Source organism: Gorilla gorilla, chromosome 4 (genome assembly GCF_029281585.2).
Source record: "Gorilla gorilla gorilla isolate KB3781 chromosome 4, NHGRI_mGorGor1-v2.1_pri, whole genome shotgun sequence".
In the NCBI taxonomy this organism is placed as follows: domain Eukaryota; kingdom Metazoa; phylum Chordata; class Mammalia; order Primates; family Hominidae; genus Gorilla; species Gorilla gorilla.
Genome location: NC_073228.2, coordinates 98424982 through 98439010, shown reverse-complemented (window position 1 = coordinate 98439010; position 14029 = coordinate 98424982). Strand labels below are relative to the sequence as shown.

Here is a 14029-nt window from a genome sequence, read left to right as displayed (position 1 = left end):
AAAGTAATCACTTTATAGATATCAGTTATTTTAGTAGTGGTATTTATATATTTAAAGATAATTTTATTGTTAGCTACTCACTTTGAGTACATGACAAGTAAATAAAATCAAATACTCAATTTTGTAGCTCTCAAAGGGCTTTAGTATTTGTGCAAAAGGTAGCCAAAGACCTTGGGGTATTTAACCCATTAAAATAAATGAACTCCTTACCCTTGGCATTTTTACTTTAGATCATAGTAGTAGGCCATTTATAGTTTGATTCATAACTCCAGATACAGCGTGAAAAACTGTGACACAAACTGTCAAATAGTAAAATATTTAACAAAATCTCACTAGGAAAAGTTACATAACTACTTCTTAAATCTCAGAACACATTTTAAAAATATAAGAGTAAAGAATTTGTCAGCCTTTTCATTTTCCCTTCTCCTGTAGCATAATTCTAGAAAGTACTTACTTTTAAAAGTCTTAACTGCTTTTGAAGAATCAGGCTGGTTGAGAAAATTATTCCAAAAAAATTGTGCAAAGTATATTCTGAAAGAAGGATTAAAGTCCATGTAACATAACATTTTTCTTTTGTAAAACATGATTTATGTGTGTCAATATGAGTAACCAATATTTTTCTATTGTAAATCATGAAAGATTTGGAGTGTCTGAATGAGCAATTAACATACATACACTGAGTACCTAGTTTGGATCACTACCATTTTAGGCTGTAGAGGGGTAGATAGACAGCAAGTTGGATAAAATCCTTACTTTCATAAAGTTTACATTCTATGGAGAGCAGACAATAAACCAGTGAATAAATATGTAACATAATATTGATGTCAAGGAGGCGAAGAGTAGAATAACATACCAGAAGCTGGGAAGGGTGTGGGAAGTGCAGGGGTGTGGGGTGGTGGTGAGGGGGGTGGATGAAGAGAGGTTGGTCAATGGGTACAAACATACACTTAGAGTATTTAAGTTCTAGTGTTCGAAGGTAGAGTAGGGTGACAATAGTTAATAACAATGTGTCATATGTTTCAAAATAGCTAGAAGAGAGGACTTGAAATGTTCCTAACACATAGCAATGGTAAATACAAGAGGTAATGGATACCCTAAACATCCTAACTTGATCATTACATATTCTATGCATGTAACAAAATATCACATGTACCCCATAAATATGTACAAATATTATGTATCAATAAAAAGTAACATAATGTCAGGTAGTAATAAAAGCTATGAAGTAAAGCCCATACAGATATAGGGTAGGTGCTTTTGAAAGTGGGAAAACCAGGGAAGACATCTGTAAGAAAATATTTGTGTGATCCAAGGGATCAAGCCATGGAAATTTCTGGGGACAAGCACATCATGCATAGGGAACAGCATATGCTATTCTGTTCAGAGACAGAAACAAGCTTCACATAGTCCAGGAAGAACAAGAAGACCCTTAGGACTGGAGCTAAATGAGTAGGGGGAGAGAGAAAGGAGAGGAGGTCAGAGAGGTAACCAGAGACTAGATTGAATGGTAGGCTGATTTTGTATGATAGCAAGTCTTTGGAAGGTGTTGGAGTTGAAGGAATGCAATCTGACTGATACTTTAAAAATACTGTCTGACTGCTATAAGAAGCATAGACTCTAAAGGTAGAAAGAGTGGAAATAGAAAAGTTGGAATTAGGTTGATGGAGATAGTAAAAAGTAATTGGACTTTGGCATCTACTTTGAAGATCCTGAGTTAAACAATATAAAAAATAGAACTCAAAAGATTGCTGATAGATTGTGAGATATGAAAGAAACAAATCAAGGATGTCTCCCAGGCTATTGGCCTGAGCAACTATATGAATGAGCGTATGATTATTGAGATGAGGAAACCTGGGAGAGAATCAAGTTTTGGGGAAAAATCAAGAATTCTCTTTTGGAGATACTACGTTTGATAGGGCTTTAAGACATCTAGGAAGAGTAGGAGATGGACATAGTAATATGGGACTCAGGAGAGATTGAGGTTGGAATTAGTGGGCTGTAATCAGCATACAGATGGTATTTATAAGCCATGATGGACCTGACTAAAATCATCTTGGATTGAGATCTGGGGGCCTAGGGCACTCCAACATTTAGAAGTTGGAAGGAGAGGATCCAGTTAGGAGACTGAGAATGGTCACTGGAGTAGGAGAAAAACTAGCAGAATATGGTGTTCTGAGAGCCAAGTGAGGCTCTCAGGGAGAGAGGGAGTGATCAAGGGACACTATTTGTCTCCTTTGAGTCACTTGTCACTTCAAACACAAATGTTTACAGCCAGCCCCCCTGGCTTCAGACATCCCTATCCTTGTCAGTCACCACACTTGGACTTATTTCCTTTCCCTTTATCTCTCATCAATATCAAGCCTGGTGCTATCATCTATAGAAATATATCTTCCTTACCCACTGGTTTCTCATGGTGCTTCTCACTTTGCCCTGGTGTTAGTTTAGGGCTGACCCAGGACAAGCTTTGTGGGGACAAGGAGGGGTAGTATTATGAAGAAAAAAATCCGTCTTCAGGCTCTCCTCTTTTCCTATCTGTTGCTGCTGCCACAATGCCAACGTTCCTGGTCCTGTCCTACTTCCTCAACTTCTTCCAACTTCCTGCAGATCCCAGCCTGCTTAGTTCTTCTATGTAACGTTATGTTGGCTAATAATTATTGACCTTTTACTATGTAGCAGAAAATAGCAAATTTAGTATTAGCCTTTACTCTTCCTGATCTGTTGAGTCTGTTTCTTTCCTGTAAAAGTAAATAAATTTGCATCTGTTCTCTGTGCTCTCAGAGCTCAGACCATTGTACCACCTCCCCTTTCCTAGTCTCCAATAATTGGTGGAACCAGTCTGGCTTTAGCAAGGACAGATGTGCATTTTCTACAGGAAATTATTTTCCATATATGGCTACTAATTTCTACAGTAAATTACGAGTCAGATGGCTTTTTTCTAAAGTAGCCTTATCCTACTTCATCGTATTAATATTATTTGTATGAGAAAATGTATCTCAATCTCTTATAATCAGTTTACTAATAAAATTTCAGAAAATAATCCACTACAATTGAAGAATGGTTTTGTGTATTTATAGCCATCTTGCCTAATTTTATATCTATCATATAATATGCATACATATACCTATAAATGCTTATATATAATCTATAATAGACTACTAATGAGTCTATATTTAAATTTTCAGAAATGTGCAAACTAGACATTTTACACTGAAATAAACTATTCTATATTGTTTTTAAATTGTTTTACTAATTTTAACTTTTTGAATTATAGAACTTTAATTTTTGCCTTTGACTAATTCTCTCTCTAATCTTTTTACTTTCTAAATTAACGAATTTAAAAGCATATTCCACTGCAGAAAAAAATGGTATATAAGAATTGGGCATTTGTTTTTTTAAGTTAAATATTTTATAAAAAGCAAACCATTTTTATAAAAAAGTAATGTTTTTAAAAATTAATGTTTCATATTTTAACATGAGGCATTGTAAGATTAAATTAATTATCCACACTTGATTCATATAAATTTGAAGATTTTTATGGAAAATGTAATTTATAAAATCAATAGGTTTGATTTTCATTTAAAAAATATAGACAATATAAGGTTTAAATGCAATCTATATATATTTTAAAGCACATTCGTATTTATCTCATTTTCACTGCACAATAACCGTAGGAGGAGGGCTGATATTATGATCCCTGTTTTATAGATTAAGACGTTATGACTCAGGGAGGTCACTTAAGGTCTGGGTGCTAGTGAGAAATGTCTGACCCTGTCATTCTGATTCCAAATCTCAGTCTCTTGCTACTGCCCTGTGCTGCCTTATATTTTCTGAGGTAAATTGTCTTTAAGTTATAGCCCTGGAGTTGTGCAATGCAGCATAGGCTTCAGTAACAATGTGTGTTTAGCTTTCATTTTGGCTTGCTGGACACTTATGGAGCTGATTTAAGCCTTCAGCGCCAAAGTCAATGAGCCACTCTGTGTTTGGAGTAGATCTGTGCAGTGCTGAGCAAGAAAAGAAACTGGCATCTTCATGCTTTGTATTTTCAAAATATTTTAAACACTGAAAGGCAGGGCTTTCTTTTTCCAACTCAGCATGGTAATATGGTACTCTGGTGAGTCGTATGTAACATCACTTATGGATAGTTATTTCCATCAGGGAAATGGCTCAGACCTTGGAAGACCAGGAATATATTGAGGGTTGTGACTTCTAGGCACTTAGATGGTTTTTACAGTGGTGGGAAAGAAACCACCTGGATTCACACTCCCTTCCCACTTGAGGGTTGTGACTATTGATAAGTGAGAAGTGAAACGTGAGTGTTCTTTCTCGTATCTTACTATCTAGTTTAGGCATAGGAAAAAGAAACAAAGACACTCCTGCTTTCCTTTCCCTCTTCCTCATATCACTTGTCATCAAGAGTCATAAGGTGGAAGGTAAATGAAATCCTGTACTTTCAAAAATGGTTTTGATTAGAGGTCTGAAAGGATGTATAACCAATTGCTGGTGGTTCTTTTAATACAGGGTGGTTAGCTTTGGAGATAAAGGGACACTTTCAATACTTTTTGGTTTTTGTGCGTAAGTATGAATTACCTTTGTAATTAAAAAAACAATAAAATAAACTTTTAAAAATTGCATTTAATCACTCTGAAAGGATGCAAAAGCATACTGCCCCAACTTAGATGAACAACTAAAGCCTGACTGAGGAAGATACATCCTCCTGATTCAGAGTGGACTGTTTCTATTAATATATGACTCTCAGGACAGCCAGATGGGGTGAGGTTCCTGCATGGACCTCCTAGGTATGTCCTCACCTTCCAGAGAGCTTTAGGAGGCCACAGCCATCAATGTGAACTCTGAAGTAGATTTGGATTTACTGTCTTCACTGTGGATTTTTGATGAAATAGATTGGAAATATAGTTAAAGGGAGACATGTTCACTTACCAGTAGAAGCTAAGATGTTCTTTGCTAGTCCCCTGCAGTTTTCCATATAAGGTTTTTTTTTGGTATTATAGAAAATATTATACTTCAGTTTTTGAGGAAAAAAGTAATATTTCAGGTGGTTTAGTAGTATAATATAGAATACAACTTTTAATACTCTTCCTTAGGCCATAGTAATAAAATTTTTATTTAAAGTAATAGTAAAAGTATAGAAATTCATAACTACTAATGTCTTAGGTTTAACTTTTTTTCTATCTTTTTGCTTTAAACACAAACTTTTTAAAAATATATAAATGTAAAAGCCATATATAACACGAGATGGCGTGTACTACAGACACTCATTACCATTTGGATTTAATTTAACCTCTTTGTTCATTATTTTGTATGCTGACATTCTAAAATTTGAGTAAGATCCATTTCCTTCAAACAAACCCAAAATACACATGGATTTGCTTGATTTTATTATTGTGACTGGCTTAACTCAAAATTAAAGGAAGTAGCACCCTTGCCAGTTAATATCAAAAAGTTAAGTTCTGCATTCTGACACATAACACCGTGAACAACAGATACAAAGAGCTGAACAATGCTAAAAACAAAGTTTAAGGAATAGAAAAATTTGGTTTGTTTCTAGTAGCTCTCTTTGTAATGCGATTACACATTATGGCAGATCCTTGAAGCTATCAAACTGTACAGTAATTTTCATTGTTCTCTAAGCCCCACATGGTATGACTGGGGGAAATAATAATTAATATAACTGGAATTGTATAGTCGTGAATAAATTAAGTTTTAAAAATAACTACAATTTATGTCACATAATGAAGTACTTATTTTTATTTTTTCCTTGTATTTCGACTAACATACTAAGAATTTGAAAGCTATTGTAAGATGATAGTGGACTATAAAACTTAGGCTCACCATCCATCCCTTTTTCTCATGCTCAGTAATTAAAAATGGCTATGGGCATTTTTTATCCACTGAGATTTACCAACTGCTGTAGCATTCAACATTTATAGAAGGATTTCTACACCCGCTTTTTAAAAAATGAAATAACCAAATATTACAGCAGCTTGAAGTGGTTTCTTAAAAAAAATAATAAGTTTACCTCTAGGCCTCTGATTTTCAGCAGATAGAAAGCGCTATCATTAGCCTACCATCCATTTTAATTTGAAATCCTAAGAACAAAAGTCATTAATAAGTCCTTTGTCATGGATTTTAAAAAAGAAGACGCCTTTTTAGTATTTGTATGTCATCATGCCAGGCCTAGAAAATTAGGCTAATTTATTATTTAAAACACTGGTGGGATTCCTAATTGCATTCATCATTAGATATGACACGTTTAGAACTGAGAACCATATCCAGTGAGAATTTTCCAGTTTGAATTTTGAAATAAAAATATTTTTCAAGAGATCCCTAGCTATTGCCTGTTACCATGGCAACAGTCCTATTTGTCTGAGAGCTCTGTCCGCTGCCAATGAGAGAGAGAGCAACGTCAACTAAACATACGAATACATCAAAGACAAATTCATATGCTCAATCTGATCAGCTCAATTAATGTAAGAACAGAAGCTGAAGGGGGTTAAAAGAGGGCACCCATTCAGGAGAGATGAAGCCCCTTTTAGCAGAATATACACGCCGGCCTTTTGGGGGAGGAATTTAGCACACTGTCAAAAACATTATCAGAAAAAGAAAGTAGTAGGCCTCCTACACCTAACAGATATGAAGCTGTCAGACAAAGAATAGCACTATTCATTAAATGACACTTATTTTCTCCCACTTTACAAGAATACAGCGAACAAAACAAGCAGGGGAGCAGCTGAGAAAGACACTTTTTTCTTTTGCTAGTGATGACAGACATGCAGCAATTATGGTGATAACTGAGGAATACTAAACAAGAAGCCAGCTTCCATTCTGTTTATCACCTTAAATTTTATGTTACTAAATTTGCATGCAACTCCTGTTTTGTTTTATTATTTATGTCTGGGAAAAATTAGATGCCTTTGTTTTTAACATGGTGCCTTGAGTTTGGTGTAGCATACCTCTAAACTCCATGCATTCTCTCACTTTTCTTGTTAAATGGCCACATCAAGTTGAAATGCTTTTGAAGTAAGACATTTCCAAAGCACAACAAAACTGCTGTTATCCATGTGAGGTGTATGTGGGGCTTGGTAGTCTGGGTTCATTAGTGTTAGGGGAGATATATATTGCTTCTGCACATTTTTTGAAGGAATAGAGCAAAAAGTTATATTAATTGCCACCTTTGCTTTCATGCTTCATTGTACATGGTGAAATGTGTTATAGCATATGTGTATGTGTGTTTAATAGATCCTTCTTTTTTCTTCAGAGAAGTTGAAGGTGGTAGGTAGTAGAAACTGGCTTGTAGGGTTTATAACAGGTGCAGGCAAGTAGAAGTTCCCCTGAGATAGCTGCCTTTTAAGAATCTTATGCTTAAACCATGATGATCTGATTTAAGGCCCATTATCAATAGTCTGCTACTTATATCTGCATGATCGTGGACTGATTGATACTGACTTTGTAGCCATGTGCTCCATAATGCGCTGTCAGGAAATGCTGACAGATGCAATGAAAGAACAATAAATGTGGGGCAGCCGTAATGTAAAGGTCCAGCTAGGCTGTATGAAAACTGATAGCTAGGATATTGGCTCTTATGTTACCATATACACCAGTACCTTTGAGAGTTTAGCTGGTGAGTGAATTAAAATGGTCTCCTGATATCCAGGAGGGGGGAAAATAATCTTCATTTAAGGAACTTGCCGACTTTGCCAAAACATTGCTTTATAAGAACAGAGCCAAGATACAAAAAAAAAAGAAACCTCCCTTATTCAAAAATCTAGGCATGTCTGACACATCTGAGAAAGTATTTCGTAAAAATCAATACACAAAAAGAACACTGTATCCACTCGATGATACTTAATCCATTTGTATAAAATTACAAAAGGAGACATTTTATTAGAATTCCTGCTTTAAATGTATGGCATTTGACACTACTTAAAAAAAATTCTTGATCTTCAACTTTGTGCATGAAGATAGCTGGCATTTTGCCAGTACAGGTTTTTAACAAATAACTAGGATAAGTCAATTTATTCATATCGAGCCGTAAAAGTTACTCTCTTCTCCCTAGTCTTAAGATGTAGCTCTGAAAGCAGTTGGATTGGACTCTAACTCAATACATTATCACACCTTTTCTTGCTCACATATTGCTTTACAGATACCCTCTGTGTTCTTAAGTACCACTTAATAATTACCAGTATTTAAAGGTATAATGAACATTCCAAGACTGATGTCTCAAAGTAGACTCCTAATACATTTTAACAAGCCATTTTTTTCCAAAATTTATATTATATAACTTTGAAAATAAACATAGAATCTGATACCTGACCTTAATTTTTCCTCCTTTGATTAGAAAATGTAGAATGTAATGTATACTTATGTATTTTCAATGTTGAGCCCCCTGTGGTATCTACAAGCTGTGTTGATAATTTTGATTCGTGTCCTTCAGGAAAGAAAGTAAAGAATATTTTCTTTATTTACAGAGTTATCAAAAATGTTTTGGGGGACCCTTCAGAATCTAATTTGATTTAGGAGGAGTTTGTGAGAATAATTTGACCCAGTGAATTTAATTTTTGCTCTAAACCTTTTTATGGTATTAATTTGCCACATTTAAAATAACATTGAAAAACAAATTTTTAGAATGAAAAGATATAGTTAAATTTGAAAGATGCTATCTTCTGAGGGTGCTCAAAGAATGTTCTAAGCAGATCATTGACAAAACATGCCGATGACTGTAATTGTGTGAATTCAAGAGAATGAGTTTTTTTACACCATATTATTGACATAATAGATTGAGTCATCATTGCTGTCTGATATGCAAAAGCGTGGTTGAGAAGTCTTCTGTGGATCATCTTTAGAACGCAAAATGTTGACACAATAGACAACAATGGCTCCTTTGGAGCCATTAGGGTCCATCATTTCAGGGCCTGCTCAGGCATTTCTTAGCAGGTAGCGCACAGACTCTTGACATGAGAGATCATAACAAGTCCAAAGGAATAATACTCGTTTCTAAGATTATCTCATACTTGGGAATTTCATAAGCTATAATTTATTAAAATTAGAACATATTATCACCACTGTGAATTTTAAATTAATTCATTAATTATATGCTATTAGTAACAAACATTTTATGCACGCACACACACACACACCATGTCTATTATAAACTGGATAAACAAACTATATCACATGCAGTTATTTATACCTTTCCCTGTGTAAGAACTTGAGAAGTCCACACTGATTGTTATGAATATTCATAAAAAGCAATTCATTCTCAGCCTTATACCTTTTATGCCAAGAGTCAGCCTGGAGCGAATTTTTAACGTCCACAGCATAGACCTTTGAAAGTAGATGTGCCTAATGGAGAGAGTGACACTGACTCTGACAGGCAGGAGCTCTGGAGCTCTGGTGGGCACCCATATAATTAGATCTTTTGTGTGGTCTTGCTAGCTAAGGCAGAACTTGAGGTTTTACTAACAAAATCTTTTGAAAAGAAACTTCATTTCCCCCAAAGTTTAGGTTATTTACCAAGTAAAGAAATAAAAACAAAATCTGCAAATAAAAACTCCCTGGTAGTTTTAGATGATTTGTATTATCTGCAGAGTGAAAGATGAAGTGAGTGATGTTGGATTGGCTCGTAAGGAGAGCATCATGCTTTTTCTTTTCGTGTGAACAGTTTTATTGTGTTGAGATTAGAGACAAATAGAAATTATATTATACAATGTGGCAAGCCATTAGCTTTTCATAAAAAGAAATTTTATCTACAGTGAAAAGCTTTTGATCTTAGAGACTTTCTAAAAAGCTTTTTAAGTTTGATTTTTTGGTGGTGTTTGTTATTTGGTGCAAGTGTCAGTATTTTTGTAAAGAAATTATGTCAGGTAGTTTTGCTATTTGCGTGGCAGTATGAGACATTTAAAGAATGTCCTTTTTGAATTTTCATTTTAAAAATATAAATTCAGCTTATTTTTCAAAGCTTTAATGAATGTAGGTTTGAACAAGACCATATATAAGAAATACAGTTTTCTAACTTTTATTAGTCACAGATTCTTCCCCCTGCTCTTTTATGTTTTAAGGTTCCAAGCAATACCATAAGCTTCAAAAAGAACAACAACAACAACAAAAAAACCCAAAAAACAAAAATCCAAAAACAAAACAAAGCAATTGCTTTGAACTGACAAACCCATTTTAACCTAGAAAATTCCCTTTCTCCTTATCTTTAATACTCTTAGAGAATTGGAATAGGCCAATGAAGTTTCTGTTACTGAAAAAAAATGCAATGGCATAAACCTATTGCACACTGGAGGTCACCCTTGCTATTTACAATTTTTCTACAATTTTACAAAACAAAAGTAGACCCTGCATGATTTTAATGCACACTACAGTTTTCATGATACTTTTGGTGTAAATACATGGATGTTATATGCCTTCTGTGATAGTTAGTCGTATTAAGTGCAATTAAGGAACCCATTATGAAAATCTTATGGCTGTCTGATTTTTCTGATGAAATAAGCAAATGACAAGAAGCTTTTCAAAACAAACTTAGGAGCTTTCACTTTCATTATATATTATACATAATGGTTTTTGAAAATCCTTTCAAATTGTTATAACAGAATTCTAGAGTAGAGTTCATATGCACTGCTTATTCAATAATTTGTCAGATATATTTTTACTACATCATTCCTGCAGATAGCTTTACCCTAGTTGATACTTATGACTTGTTGTAGATAAAATTACTTCTGTAGTCCTTTTATGTTCACATTATTTATTGTGGTATGCTTAATAGTTGATTATGTTCTATTGTTTTCCCACCACATTACTTTTATGTCTTAATATTCATTCAAAACAAAATATGACATGATTTTACTAAGAACAAAAATTATTTTAAAAAATATAAGTAAGTCATATATGAACATAAAATTATTAAACTAATTAATAAGAACTCTGGTTTTGTAAATATCTCAATGACAAAACATGAAATAGAAGAAAAAAACATTTAGTCTATATCTTGAAGCTATTCAAAATAGGAGCCAAAGATAGATCGAGGAGAAGTGCCTGATCCCGTTTCAGTAAGAAGAACATTCTGAGAATGTGAGGGATTATCCTCTGGGAGCTGTAATGAGCAAAATGTGAAGTTTCAGGTGTACCTCATCACCAACTGGCAATGAGAATAACAAGAAATAGAGATAAAGCTACCTTTTATCTATTTTCCAAAAGATGGAATAGGAATACCATGAATTTTTCTTGATGCATGTTAACTTAGTATATGTGGCCAATTTTTTTCTCACAATTTTTATAGCACTTTTTAGTCTTTAATTAAAAAGATCCTTACAATTTCATAAACACTGAGCATAGTATGTCAATTATCTGGTGCAAAGGTTAGATGTCAGAAGTGAGTTAAAATATGGGAAGATGCTTTTAACAGATTTATATGAGATAACAAGGTCAAGGGAACAGAGGGAAACCACCAGATTCCCCAGCTAAACAGAATCCTAAAGGCATCCACGGATATCTGTCCACAAATAGAGCACCTCAACCCCTCTCTGTTATTTATACTGTGTGAGGTTTCATGCACTCTCCTTGTCCCTCTCTGTTTAGGACTCATTGGAGGGAACCGATGAACCATACAGCAAGATCCAGATGGCTGATTTTTACAAAGAGGGGCAACTGCATAGCATCTTCTTTTCTCACTCTCCTTTCTGAGATGTTGCCACTGTCGTATCCTATGCCTGAAACCCCCCTTTTTAATGGAGTGATTGTTATTGAAGGCTCAATGCTGAGTGCCTCCATAGAGGCTTTCCCAAACACTCTTGCACTCATGAATTTGTCTTTCCTGAACAGCATAGCACTGAGTGTGCTACTCATTTTGGATTTAACATGTGCATTTTTGGGGTTTTAACCAGAAACTGTGTGCTTGGCTTTTTCATTAGTGAGTTTGTATATCCAGTTGCAGCAAGTTCTGTCTCTTTTCTCCTGTAATCCTCACTGTCCTGAGCAGAACACTGGACACTGAACAGCTGGAAGTAATCTCTCCCTCCTCTGAACTCTCACAGCACCTCCTCTGTACCACTTCTTTGTGGCTTATCACTTCATACTTTATATTACAGTTATTTGAGAAAGTGTTTTATCTCCTCGGCTAAAATGAAAATTCTTTGGGGGCAAAACTATGTCTTATGCATCTTTATATGCCACACTATCATCACCACAACAAACATACTTAGCACCATGTTTTCCATTAAATGTTTCACCAACTTAACTCACATTTATTGAATAACTTGCTACAGAGCACTATGCTAGTTCACTAGTACAACACAAAGTATCATTGTTTATACATGAAGGAGCCTACAGGACAGTGATTGAGAGAGAATTGAATATGACTAAAGAAAAGCAAATAGAGCACACTGAATTGTGGCTGAGAATTAAAGTAGCCAGTTTCAAGCTTCCAATTGGAAATTTGGTAAGTGGTTGCTGTATGTTACCTTTAAATCCAATTTCAATGGAATGATCTATGGCAAAGAGTTCTCCCTCTGGAGGGAGGAAAAGGGCCGGAATGGAAAGGACTTTTTATTCAATCCCATACACCACCAAAAGGGGCAATGACTGAAAGACCTCTTAAGATTGAGCCCCTGATTAGATCTAAGGCCAAATGGAAGGAGACACTGCACAGTGCCAGTACTCATATATTTCTTTAATGAATGAATGAATGAATGAATGAATGCAGATACTCACTCTATTTATTGACTGAATGAATCATCAACAATCTCATTTTAAAACATGAGTAATCTTTGTATTCAGCAGGGAACTTTTGAGCCTCATTTGTTGAAAATCTTATAGAGTCCCTTGAATTTATGTATACATTTCTCTGCATAAATACATGTACCATTGTGCTTTGAATATGATCATGATAAATTCCATTTCCTTCTGGGATTTTACTATTTTTCCTTTACTTTAAGCCCAGTAACTGAGTGGCTGCTTGATCTTTAAAACCAATACTGGATTGAGAGCTCCTTGAGAGATGAAACTGCATCTAATCATTCTCTCTCCTGTAAGTGCTTAAATTCTAATTTAAATTTGATTTAGATTAGAAAATAATTTCCAAGTGTGATGGATATAATGCATGGTGTTGGGTTTTGAGAGGTCATGGAGTGACTGCCCCCACAGTACCAGAGGTCAGAGTATTTTGCCCTTAGCAGAGACACTTGATAAATGTTTGTAGAATTTCATTTCATTTTCCCAGGACTAACACCTGAATATGTCTGTGTTGCAGTGATGCTGAAAGATTTAGTATTGAAAAACTCTTTAAAATCCTCAATCACTCTATTCCAAATGATTAAACTCTTGCTTATCTGCAGTGAAAAAGACTCATGTTCTTTGATCCTGTAGATCTTTTGATCTACCAGTGGTAATTTTATTCTTAGTAGCTTATTAAAGATGTGACATTATAATACCAACCAATAAATATTTCCTCAGAGTCCTGAGAGTGTTTTCCAAAAAGCACTATAGGAACTAAAAATGATAGGAGGAATGCTCCTTCCTTCAATATTACCATCTTTGGAAGAGAACAAATTTTAAGATAATGAAAATATAATATATGGTGGAATAAGTACCCAATGACAGAGGATTCTGTGGGGATCCAGAGGAAGGCAATCTCTGTTTTTGAGGTGGAGTAGTTATCATCTTATCTGGGAAGAAGTAGAATTTGACCTGCAATTTGAAGGAAGAAACTTCATCTAGATGGGTGAAGATTTACAGGGATAGTTGTTAGTGTAGAGCAAAGGATGCGAGCAAGGAGCCAAAGATGAAAAAAAAGCATATCGCATTTTGGAGACCATGAACAAATCATTTGGTTGAAATAGAAGAAATCAAGGCTAGAAAGATAGATTGGAACCAGGTCACAGTGGGCCTCATATTCCACAGAAAGGACTATTCCCTTGATGTCTTGGGCTTTGAGCACAGTGACAGGGTGAACAACTTTTTTGAAATTTGAATTATAAAACCATAACAATTGAAGAAACATCAGAGGGTGACA

General features: G+C 34.9%; 2 protein-coding genes across 14 annotated transcripts in view; one reads left to right on the top strand and one right to left on the bottom strand.

Moving 5' to 3' along the window:
* Positions 1-14029, bottom strand: part of LOC109026970 (ERV-BabFcenv provirus ancestral Env polyprotein-like) — a 266355-nt gene that overhangs the window by 56527 nt on the left and 195799 nt on the right. Inside the window, exon 7 of one of the 6 annotated variants that reach the window (XR_008679837.1) lies at positions 12234-13704. The exons of 3 other annotated variants lie outside the window; for them this stretch is intronic. The gene's annotated coding sequence lies outside the window, so the exon portion shown is untranslated. Of the gene's footprint in view, positions 1-12233; positions 13705-14029 lie in introns of those variants that run through there. 2 more of the 6 variants (XR_008679843.2, XR_008679836.2) reach the window with 2 other exon arrangements.
* Positions 1-14029, top strand: part of KIAA0825 (KIAA0825 ortholog) — a 473030-nt gene that overhangs the window by 303789 nt on the left and 155212 nt on the right. For 4 of the 8 annotated variants that reach the window (XM_063705866.1, XM_055387131.2, XM_055387130.2 and 1 more), the window contains one exon: positions 11599-13136. The exons of 1 other annotated variant lie outside the window; for it this stretch is intronic. In XM_063705866.1, the coding sequence (XP_063561936.1) occupies positions 11599-11899 (301 nt within the window). In that variant the 3' untranslated portion in view covers positions 11900-13136. Of the gene's footprint in view, positions 1-11598; positions 13137-14029 lie in introns of those variants that run through there. 3 more of the 8 variants (XR_010133628.1, XM_063705867.1, XM_063705868.1) reach the window with 3 other exon arrangements.